This window comes from Aspergillus foveolatus (genome assembly GCF_047715535.1).
Source record: "Aspergillus foveolatus strain CBS 279.81 unplaced genomic scaffold BDW70scaffold_179, whole genome shotgun sequence".
Lineage (NCBI taxonomy): Eukaryota > Fungi > Ascomycota > Eurotiomycetes > Eurotiales > Aspergillaceae > Aspergillus > Aspergillus foveolatus.
Window position 1 is genome coordinate 1 of NW_027396243.1, and position 11,764 is coordinate 11,764.

The 11,764-nt window shown below is 47.3% G+C and overlaps 3 protein-coding genes across 3 annotated transcripts; all 3 read right to left on the reverse strand.

The window, feature by feature from the left end:
• Nucleotides 1-2,765: 2,765 nt before the first annotated feature.
• Nucleotides 2,766-5,239, reverse strand: BDW70DRAFT_32044 (potassium channel family protein). The gene is made up of 3 exons (XM_073743744.1): nucleotides 4,833-5,239; nucleotides 4,640-4,778; nucleotides 2,766-4,580 (listed from the first exon to the last, which is right to left on the reverse strand). The coding sequence occupies exons 1-3, from the start codon at nucleotides 5,141-5,143 to the stop codon at nucleotides 2,889-2,891; spliced, it is 2,142 nt and encodes a 713-aa protein (XP_073590696.1). The 5' UTR covers nucleotides 5,144-5,239; the 3' UTR covers nucleotides 2,766-2,888.
• A 1,921-nt stretch (nucleotides 5,240-7,160) lies between these two features.
• On the reverse strand, nucleotides 7,161-7,933 carry BDW70DRAFT_145735 (uncharacterized protein). The gene has a single exon (XM_073738472.1). The coding sequence runs from the start codon at nucleotides 7,916-7,918 to the stop codon at nucleotides 7,523-7,525; it is 396 nt and encodes a 131-aa protein (XP_073590697.1). The 5' UTR covers nucleotides 7,919-7,933; the 3' UTR covers nucleotides 7,161-7,522.
• Nucleotides 7,934-7,983: 50 nt separating this feature from the next.
• BDW70DRAFT_32070 (Zn(II)2Cys6 transcription factor) lies at nucleotides 7,984-9,843 on the reverse strand. Its single transcript, XM_073743745.1, has 2 exons — nucleotides 9,570-9,843; nucleotides 7,984-9,523 (listed from the first exon to the last, which is right to left on the reverse strand). Exons 1-2 carry the CDS (start codon nucleotides 9,624-9,626, stop codon nucleotides 8,198-8,200), a joined length of 1,383 nt encoding a protein of 460 aa, XP_073590698.1. The 5' UTR covers nucleotides 9,627-9,843; the 3' UTR covers nucleotides 7,984-8,197.
• Nucleotides 9,844-11,764: the final 1,921 nt, after the last annotated feature.

Below are 11,764 nucleotides of genomic sequence, written 5' to 3' on the forward strand. Positions count from 1 at the left end.
CCTGCTCTTCCTTCTCTGGATCCTATTAGTGATAGTAAGGAGGCTGAAGATAATGATATAGTACTTGAGATCCCCTCTTAGCTACTACAGTCTCAGGGTCAGAGTGAAAATACTTGACCTAAGAGATCTTGGAGCAGAAGCACCCAGTCCCAGGAGAATGAAGATATGTCTGAACCAGCTGATCTAGAGAATATATAACAGCCTTGTCGAGTACAGAAGAAGACCAGGATGCCAGAAGGATTTGAAATTGGAACCCCATGAGTGTATAATAGATCAAAGAAGCACAATACTATTTCCTTAAAAAAAATGGATTTTTAGTAAGATACTCTATACAGGCTAGATACTAGAAAAATACCAAAAAGACTGTATAAAAAATCATCTGACTAAAAGGTCATGAGGCTTAGCCTGTTTGCTATATTTACCTAATCATTGGTTAACTGAAACTGCATTGCAGTCTTAAGCAGAAGACCGCAACCAAACCGCAAAATTTTGTGGTCTTGGATTAAAGACCAAACCGCACCGCAAAAATTTGCGGTCTTAATTTAAAGACCAAAACTATTTGGTTTTGGATATAGTTGCAGTTAACCATGGTCTTTGCGGTTAGTGCTGCAGTCTACCTGTTCTAAACTATATCCTGCCGTATATACAAGAAGGGTTTGTTAAGAAAAAGGCGTACCCCAGTGTGTGGGTAGAAATAGGAATCATGTTAAGCAAGGACCTGCTTGTACAAGGCCTCTTGTTGACTGAGTCCTGACAAAAATGGTACCTCGTACAAGGAACCCATAACATCAGAAAGTTGTTTGTGGGAAGTCTCTTAAAAGCAGGAGCTAATCTAAAGAGGCAGGCAATCAGGGACAACACATTACTTATATATAATAAGTTGCTAGTTTAAACAGGATTATAGTGTGTAGGGCTATGACAACCCCCATATAAGAGTAGGAATATTCTTAATTCCAGGCCAATAAAATGTAATGGCAAGGTCAAGTAATACAGGGCGGCGTAAGGTATGGTTGATTCAATGAAATAGACAGTGAAGTATACTTGCGAATTAAATGAAATACATTAGTCAGTGCTTCGAGCATTTGATGTAGCAGGCATAGGTAGTATTGTTTCAACTAGCTGTCCTGTATTCACGAATATCACAAGCTTAGAGAAACAAATAAAAGGCAGAAACATCAACCCTCTCTCCTCCCTTTTATCAACTTTTCTGGACATACGTCAACACTTTTGACTTTTCCGACCCTTGGTTCAGACAGATGTAACCTTGTTTAGACCTTTGGTTGAGGGCATTGCCGATAACCAAGACCCAGGCCATAGCCTGTGACATTACCAAGAGCCTCGCGACCCAAAAACACCAAGAATTCGTCAGGATGCTCAACCTAGTGGACGTGAAATTGGCCCAATCAGAGAGCTTAAATGTTTCACAGCTTTGACAGAAGCGGTACGCCTACGGCACCCAGGAAAAGTTAGACGATACCCGTGTATACTGGAATAGGTAGGCAACCACTATTCCCCCTCATGCTAGGTTGAAAGCTTACCAGTTGCTCCCTGAAAGGTACTGGTGGCATATTGGTGTTGACCCGGTGCTACACTGGAAGTTGATCTCAGACTGGATGAGATGGTCCGTTTCCTGTATGGAGTTTTTGGCTGGATGTGCGATATACGTCGTGGCAAGAAATGGTTAACACTGCCCGAGATCTTAGAACCAAGAGCTTGTTGGAGACATTCTGGAAGTGGTGGCATCTTGTTCTTAAACAGGAGACAGTGTCAGGGCTGAGCAAAGAAATAATTGTCAGAGTAGAAGACGTGAGCAATAGATTTTTATGGTACTCCACCCAGAGAAACAATAGCTAATTTTCTGTAGGCCATTGCCCTTGTGGCTGAGGAGAAAGAGCTCGAACTCACTGGGAAGCTGAAGAAGAACATGTACATTGAAGACGTTGCCGAGATCGCACGTGTTATCTTAACTACCATGAAATGACATTTGCCTGCGGCTGGCAGCGTATATAAATACTTTTCTTTTGCCAACTTGCAGCTTACACCGCAAGCCGCCCGGGGCGCTTCTGCACCTTCGTTATAGGGACATAGGTTTAAAATTGATTCGGGATCCAGAAAGCGGACAACCTCGGCTGTTCACCTTCCTGAAACCAGACTTTACTAAGAGATTCCTCGGAAAGAAAGCTCCGTAGGTGTTGTTTTATATCTGTGGCTCCTGGGGACAGCAACTGACAAAAGTGGTTAGGAATGAGTTTAAGATTCCAGAAATCATATTTGATCCAAGCTTGGTTCTTAGTCCGCACGTGTGCATGCTGAGTATGCTCTTTTCATATCCACGGCTTCAAGAGACTTTCAAAGACAGGGCCGGTGCTGAATTATCCGGAGAAATTGTATAGCCTTAGGGTTTTAGATGGCTTGGGCTAGCAAGAACTGCCATTGAAGGATGAATTATTGGATAAGTTTGTGTTTTGCCAAGTGGAACGCGAACCTACCGGATATTAAATTGTCTTGGATAAGAACATGACGGCCGCTATATTGGGTTCCAGGTTGCGCCAAGGTGGTGAGACTACAGGCTTCAATCAGGTTATCCACCTGTACAATCTCCGATACGCTGGAGCCAAGGAATTCAACAACAGTCGTGAGCATCCCTCAATCCTGATTCCCTCGCTCAGCAGATAGCTAACCCAATAGATAGATGAGGTGACAGAAGCTCTGCAGAACATCATACTCCAGCATGCAGATATTTGCACCTTTGAACGAATCTCCTTAGTTGCATCGCATGCATAACCTCTCAGCATTGCGCAAGTCAGGGCAAGTTCGTCCGAACCTCCAAACAGGTGCCGTAGTTCTTGTTCCTTTACAGTAACGTATTAATTAATATAGCTTCCACTTCATAAATCTCCTTCATCTCCCTCTCGCCTCTCTTCCAGATTCTCCGAGGCATCACCCGCATTACTAGCAAGATACCTCACCAAACTCTCACAGAGCCGATCAAGAACCCATTCAGGCTCCGTCTTTTCCGCCAGAAGCGGGCTATCATGCCCGATCCAATCCCAGTTGAGTAATCCATACTCATCCTCATTGAGATGGATCTGTCCATCTCCATCTGTCCCATTCATACCACTAATTTTTCTCGGATGAGTGAATTGAATCAATCGGATAAATAAGACCCATTCCTCATAGGTGTATTTCTTCGGCAGACCGGATACAGCATCCTTGGTGACTCGTTGGATCGTGTACGCGAGTTGTTGGCCTAGTTTGTGAGTTGAGGGTTTGGGTTCTCGGGCAAGGTATTCGAGGGAGACGTCGGTGGCCATGCCGCGGGACATTTTCCCACGCGAGGACGGAGAATGAGAGTCGGAAGTACGCTGCCGACCGCTCTCAAGTCCAGGCGGTCTGTCAGGCTCTGTTTGCGTCCCGTATGCTCCAGGCGGGCCATGCTCGTGCATTAACAGACGGACTATGTGCTTTACTGCTGCCCAGAAACGGGACAGCCCGGCCCTATATGTCCCTGGTTCAGGTAGGACGGTCCAGTTTGCGACAGCATTAGTAGCCATCTGGTACCCGTCTACAAGTGTATCGCTCATCTTCGAGATGAGGGCTGTTATTGTTGGAACAGCAAACAGCGACCAGACAATGAAAAAGGGCCGCGCTGCATTAGTTGTAGGCGTGAAATCCCCATATCCAATAGTCAGAAGACAGCAGAACCCAAAATACAATGCCTGGAAGTACGTGAGGTTATCTTCCAGTGCCCAAAATACCACAGCCCCAATTGTCCAGACGGAAGCAAACACTAAAGTACTAATAATAAGATTCATCCACCGCCGATAGCGCGCTGTATTGTTCTGAATGGCGCGCATCGAGTTGAACCGGTCACGCTCTTCTTGCATTTGCGTCAGCTTCGAGATACTTCCCCGTCGTCTAACCCAGCTAAACGTGTCGAGCGTGGCGATGATAGGTTGCTGTCGACGCGGGGCATGTCTCTCGTGATACTCAAGTTCGGCAGAGTCATCTTCCTGGTCCGAGCGCAATATTTCATTTTTGCGTCTTCGGCCGACAATGTTATTTGCCTGATTCGAGCGCTGTACAATGGCCTTGCGTTTTCGCTCGACGTGCTTGTGTAGCACGTCTGAACGCTCGATCTCTCGAACGAAGCGGTGCGTACTTGAGACGACCAGACCAAGAATCACCATGCCGATTACAGCATAAGGGAGGATCAGGCCCCGTGCAACCGCGGTTGAGGCGGTGACATCGCCAAACCCAATTGTGAGGACTGTGATGTCGGAGAAGTACACCCCGTCCGCGTAGGATATGCCGTCAATGACCTGCGAGAAGATGGCACCGCCGACAGCGAGCCAGACTACAAAGGCGGTTGTTTGGAGGATAAGCGTGCGCTGATCTTCGGACAAAGCAAAGTTCTGCGGATAGTGGCCTAGGACGTAGCCGAGCATGTTGATCATCAGCATGACGGAGAGAAGGAAGTAGAGGACGGCGGAGATGACGGCGCTCCAGTAACCTTGGGAGAAGGTTTGGTTTGCGGCCGGACTGTGATAGATGTGCATGGAAACGGTGAGGCTGATTAACTGCAGATGTTAGAGCTCTGTCTGTTCCAAGGGGTGTATTGTAATCTGTAGATACCTACAATAACCGTGGACAACATCCACAAAAAGATAGACATAGGCAACGCAATGATATACCGCACTATTCGCGTAAAGTTGCAGAGTAGAAATAGATTCCCCGCCAGCCCACACACGAGAGATGTGGCGTTTAGCGCAATGCACCTGTCTATAAACGTTAGCCGCCTTGTCCCGATATAGACGGCAGTATAAACTTGCCAGGGCGGATCTTTAAAGCCTGTTTCAACCAGCGTCCCATCTGCACTTAGCTCGTTTGCATGAACTTTATTGCGCCAGGGGCAAACCAACGCAATTATAGACATGAGATTAGCGACGGGTCCCGTTGTGGCAGCTACCAGGGGGATAGCGGTGGACGCGAACCACCAGTCCTGCGGCTTATCATCATCTGGGGGTCTCAGGTAGAAAGTACTTCGGACTTGGCGCCATAGCGATGTGTTTTCCTCGGTGTCGCTGATGCCCTTTTTTTCAGGGTGCGAGCTGGTTTGGGACATTGCTCCCTCGAATTCCATTCATTTGGTGGTATTCTGCTGAGCAGGTGCCTGGATGCGGGGGCTGATCCTAAGACTAATGATCAAATATGATAAGAATAAGTCTGGAGATGCTCCAAGAGATGGTAAGATACATATTTGAGCAGATTTGAGCAGATGAACAAGGTCGGTGTTATTTACTGATGCGGGGTCAGGGTCACCCGCCTTATGACGTATCTGTCATCTGGTCATTCTGCATGGTTGCGTGGCAGCAGGTGTTCCTCACAAGGAAGATGCCGACCGTATGTGACCGCCAGTCATATGCAAGAATTTCCTATTTCGAACATCGGCATTTACACCTATCGATTATCAAGCTTTATGCAGAGATTTTTGTTATTTCTGCGGTTCAAAAGTTATTTCTCCTTTAGCTGCCTTATTAGCCTACTAGATTGCTTATTATTTTCCATGTATTTAAACCACCGGTTGCAGCTAGATTGGAGAATCAGAGCTTCATTATTTAATGTTTCTAACGTTTGATGTCGAGTAATTAACCTAGAGTGACGCTCCATAGAAGAACTCTCCAAGTCAAAGCAAAAGGTTTGAAGAGGGTTCTCTCGCCCCTCTGGCTGCAACCAGAACGCCTTCAGCCTTCCGTGATTTTGACAGACATTCACAAACATTGAATCCAGATACATGGACTGGAGAATGTATTTTTATGGACCAAACCAGTCTTCCACACGGCAAAGATCAGGTCGGCATTAAGATTAGTTTACCTGAAGAGGATGAAGTGAGCTACGTCGTCATAATGAACAGCTCTCTTGCGCATGAATGAGTGGACTCGCGATAAGAAGTTCACTGATTCCGTCGGGCAGGAGCAGCCAAGGGCCAATACATGTCGTGCCTGGATCCGGAAGAGAGGCTTTTGCATGTAACATTCTTGATTCACTTGGGGACTATTTTGGGTTGTTGGATGCGTTAGAAGGATTTTAGACAGCGGATTCAGGACTGGCGGTTTGAAAGAAAAAATTGGGAGGCAAACTAGGTAAACACCTGTCCGAAACGGAGGCCGTGCAACGGCTGAAAGTATGGACTGAATGAATACTTAATGATTGGTTGCGCACTAAGGAGCAGCTAGAAGACTCGGCCTGCTATGATGCCTAGTCTGCGGAGAGAGTCGTTTCTGCGGGTCGCAGAACGACGTCCCTACCCAACACTAGACGGCAACAGGCCCAGGCCAAGTAGTGGTGCCGAGAGCTCATCGAAGATATATGGTGAAAATCGCAGTTGTGCAAAGGAAGACCGTCGACTTAGAGATGTCAGGACAGATCGATGAAACTGATAGTTCCTTTTGACTCCGACTACAATCCACCACAAAACAACTACCGTCCCGGCGTAACAACAGGGTCCAGAATCTCGTACTTAAATAAGCTGTAACGGGTCCCTTTATATCGGGCTGACTCCCGCCCAAACTTAAAGACCGACTAAGACTCATACATTGAAAAAGTAAAGTCGCTACCATCCCGCCATACGGACACCGGGATAACCGTACCGGTCTGAGCCTAGGTTGATGAAAGTGGGGAGGGAGGTTGTTGGAATTGCTTTTGGATGTCCAGGTTTTGGGTTTTGGGAAGATACCCTGGGATGAACGTGGAGCTTCTGATACTGAGGGGAGGCGGTATTGAGTAAGACAAGCGGAGATTGTAGAGAGGCCGTCTTCGGTTGTGGACGTGAAAGTGCCCGGGGGGTTTGTGATTGTGGTGAAAGCGGTCTCCAGCAGGGCGGAGACACGAGGGATGTCTTTGAGAATAGGTTAAATCGTCTTTTCATCTTCTAGGACCTATTTCACATGCCGCCAACATCCCTAGTCCCATAAACCTCCAATCATGGATATACTGCATGATATAGATATCTGTTCCCCCTGGAGATTGCCGGCTACGTCTGAAAAAGGTCATGCGATAAAGACTCTCTTTGCCACCTTGTCTGGAAACGAAGCAACCAACTCTCGCGTCTGCCCTGCCAACGGCGGCTTGTCCTCAACTATGAACTCCAGGTCCGGGAATGCTATTGCAATAGAAAGGGTTGCGTCCTGCTGCGCCTCTAACATTAACCACTTTGGGCCCCTTCCTCGAAGACCCCTAGTTATAGCAGTCTCGCATCCGTGCGGTCCCATCACATCGCCCAACTGCTCATGCCTGGTCCGAACCGCTACAGTATCTCTGGCTGCGCGACCGTTCACTTGAGGAAATTCAACCTAACGCCAAGGAAAAGAGATTATACTTTGGCTCTCCGCTCCCGTGGACCTTCTCCAGAGTATGCACGATACGCGCCGATTTATGGAATGTTTCTCCAGACATATGTGCAACGAGAGCCTGCATCTGAAGTTTGCGCAGGCCATAAGCGCTGAGCGGCCGTATGCAGGACTTACCCTGGGCCGCTCTCGGCAAATATACGATTCACTGCCGTACAACGGATGAAGCAAGAGATGTCTAGCTCCGGAAGACCCATTGCTTTCGCGAGCTCAGGGAAAGAATAACAGCGGTGCAAAGGCACAGCCTGGGTCATGAAGTGAAAGGTCGCGTGCAGGCTTATAGCCAGTGTATGGCTATTCACGAGCACCCATCTGATTGAACCCCTGGTCCCGGCGATGAGGTCGTGGAGTCCTCCGGTGGCGTCGATGAGGTTGTGGCGGGTTGTGTGGATTTCGTTGTTTGAGATACACGGGGAGAAATCTTTGCCTATTTCGGGTAGGTGTACAGTTAAACCCGCCACTATGCAAGGGGGTTGAATCCTAAACCACCTGAGGTGGAGAAGTATCATTGGCAGCGTCCTAAGGATTTATTTCAGAATCCTCCATGATCGGTAGCCTAATACATGACCGGTGAATGATGTTTCGCCAAGCTAATAGCTTACCAAACCTTGAGCACCACGAACAAAGCTTGAAAACGATAAGTCTGTCTAATGAGTTATTAGTGCATATTCAGGATGTGGGAGAAGAGGTGGGGCCGTGGGGGGAGGGGGGTAACATGAGGGTGTATAGAGTAAACCAAACAGTGAATAAAACAAAAAGAGTCTTGCGCTAAAGTTGCAACAAAAGAATCATAAAGATGAGTGGAATGGTAGAGATTGATGTGCCGAGAATTGTGGACATCCGCATGCATCTGGCAGTAGACTACCAATGCCCATAGTGAGTGAAAAGTTATCTAAATGATCCCTGACACCCAAGGCACTCAAATCCACTTCTTCTAAGACTCTGGAGGCCGGTAACCGACTCGTATGAGACTTGGGTTGATTCCGCGCGACATGTCGCCATGGATCTTCCTCTGGTTTATAAGGATGTCCGTAGGTGACATTGCTGGTTCTCCAACTTAGATAGGATTGGAGCATCGTCATCAACCGATTGATCAGAGCAATAGCAAATTTGATTCCATCACGTGATTGCAGAACCAGGGTTCTTGCATGCTCGGCTGGGATCACGCCGACAAAGGACACCGGGGGATCATTTGTTTCCAGCATGGTGTTATACTTGACTAGATTCTCTCTTGAAATAAGCATGCGATCAATGAAACTCTTGAGTACAGCAGGATCGGAATCCGCGTTTGATGCCTCAATAATTTTGGTCGCTGCCAGATAGCCAGGGCACTTGGCGACTTCAATGAATGCGTAATCCATTGTCTGGCCTAAGAGGCTACCTTTCTGCTCCTGTTCTTCAGCTCTGGCAACCTCTTCGCTCATTAATATCGAGGCCCACTCGTAATCGCCCAAAAAACACGGGACTGCGTGGATGAATGCGTCTGCGACTATGTAGGGACGCCAGCAGAGCATCAGAGTTCGCCCCATACCCCGCCTATGGGCTGCAGGGCCACGGGCACAAAATAAATAGCTGATACCTCGGGAGTGAGTAATCCATGACCATTCGCTGCTCCCATCGAGAATCTCATAGCCCCCAAGCAAGATCGCAGCTGCGAGTGTCTTGTCTGATAGTGCGGCCCTAGTCTGGAGAAGAGAAACCAAGTGTCGTATGCCCCGACCGTACATATGGCGTGCGCACATTATAGCTTGTTTATCGCCCTGTGTCGCTCCCCTGTGCAAGCAAGTCAAGGCACGGACCGCCCAGACCAGGGCTTGAGGAAAAGCGGACCACTGGTCTCGTATAAAACCCATCCAATCAACATCCACGCGGCAATTGAACGAAGCGGCATAAATCGGAAAATGATATTTTAGCCACCCGTCGAACAATTCTTGGGTTTGCAAATCAATAGCCTGCTGGGCTAGATTTGGAGTGAAGGCCTCGTCGATTGGCGTTCGGCCGTGTCTTTGTGCGATTGACCGTGTCTGGTCTTGAAACTTGAAACCCCGATTGTAGCCTGGGCATTTCGAGCCGTGGCTTGTGCACCGCATGCATGCTGGGCGCGATTCGTCGCACTTCTATTTTTTAGTTTTGTCTTGTTTGATTGCTCTACCCGCTCACCTTGACTCTTCGGCTAATGCACCGCAGACACCCTTTACTGCGGGGAACGCCGACCATGGCTGCTCCGGTCGGGAATGCTCATTCTTGTCCTGTTTTTCCTGCTTCACTTCGCAGACACAGCATAAATCAATAGCAGGGGCTGAGATTGTCAAGATAAGGGACACTCGATAGCTGGAGGGGTTGATCGGACGTCTAGACTTTTTGAATAGGAGAGAAGGCGAGGAATGAGGCTCAGACTCTGGGTGGCGCACGTGCCAAAGGGAAGGAACTGACAACCAGAGGCCTCTGTGGAGAATTAACCAGAGGCGAAAATAGACTTTCGTACGACCTCAGCCAACCCCGTCCCCTACGACACTCAAACCTGGCAGCTATTCATTCTGGCCTGGGCTATCATGCTTTCAAGTTCAAATTTCCGTGGACTATCTGGGTATGTGTAGAGAGCGCATCGAAGATTGAAAATCGAGTACACAGGTGAGGCGGCGAGTAAAAAAGGCCAGGTGTCTCGCTAAGCTGCACGTGATATTATAAGGAGTCATCTGACCCAGAATGCAATTTTACCAGTCAACACAAGATTTCAATCACTTACAATACATTGAAGCAGCGAACGTCAAGCTTACAATTAGTTTTCAATCAGTTTTGACCTATTTGACGATTCTTACGATGTTCCCGATTAAAGAGAATAAATGGTACACAAGGTACAAAGAAGAAGTAAGAAGCAGCCAGCTTGACTTGCCTGCTTTGGAAATCGTGGGCCTCAATTTTCTTTCGCTATAGATTAACTACTTGCTAAGATTTTTGTTAACTGCCTAAAGGATGCAAATCAGAATGTTCTTCTATACTATGGTGAAGTCTTCTGTCGCTACGAAGATTGTGTTAAGAACCGTGTGAGCAGGAAGTTGATTTCTAACTGTTTGGTAAATAGTTACTAACTGTTTTACAACTATTTAGGCGGCATTCTCCAGCACTAATAATCTCCGTACCCATCTCCGCGATCAGCATGACTGTATATTGGAGGAGAGCAAAGGGGGTCGATGCCCACAAGAAGATTAACCTAGGCATTCGTAAGAGCCTCGAACTACTTGGGAACTGCTTCCTAACTATTTAGAATGGTACAAGGGCCTCTTCTCCGAGCAAGATACACAATAGCCAGTTGCCCATGAAGAAGAGCATGAAGCTGTTCAGCGACAGATTATCAGCACCCTACAAGCCCAGTCCGAATCTGAGCTGTCTGCAGGCCTACCCTCTTTGCCTCGTAAGAAGGATGGAACAGTAAGATTAGTCACTCATTAACTACTTTGAAACCACTTGCTAACTCCTCAGGTTCAATTTCCAACATGCGCAAGAAGGTCAAAGAGCTGGGCCACGCCATACCCTGCAACAAATGTTCATCTGCTAAGAATTGTTGCAAGGATCGGAATACCTGTGGGCATTTTCGCTACTTTGATTATGAACTGGAGGGGGGGGATGAAGAATAAGACTCATTCTTCCAGCAACTAGCAGTTCTACCAGGCGCCATGGAGTTTGAGGGATCAGCAGTTTTCAATTAGTTGGTAGCTAGTTTGCAGCTATTTAGGAATCCAATTCCTGCAATCTTTTTCGTCTCTCCATAAGCTCTAATTCCTTCTCCTCATTTTGAAGCTGCGAAACTCGAATTTCCTCCTCTTCTTTTTTTAGCTTAATCTTAATTTGTTGAAGCTCTAAGGCCTGCCGCTGCTCCCCAAAAGATAATGTGTCCCCCGAGGGTCTTTGAAGGCTTTGGGAGGAAGATGATCTGATTGAACATAGAGTAGTTAACAAGCAGTTGTAACGGGCGTAGGAAGTATTGTTTTCAACTAGCTGTCCTGTATTCACGAATATCACAAGCTTAGAGAAACAAATAAAAGACAGAAACATGAACCCTCTCTCCTCCCTTTTATCAACTTTTCTGGACATACGTCAACACTTTTGACTTTTCCGACCCTTGGTTCAGACAGATGTAACCTTGTTTAGACCTTTGGTTGAGGGCATTGCCGATAACCAAGACCCAGGCCATAGCCTGTGACAGCAGTTACCAAGCTGTTGATAAGTGTTGACATATTGATTGGGACATACCTGATTATCCTTGGCCGGGATTGTGTTGTATGACCAGACGGTGAAGATAAATGTGCTGATGATGACCGACGGCGTTTTCGAGATTCTAGAACAGTTATTAGCTC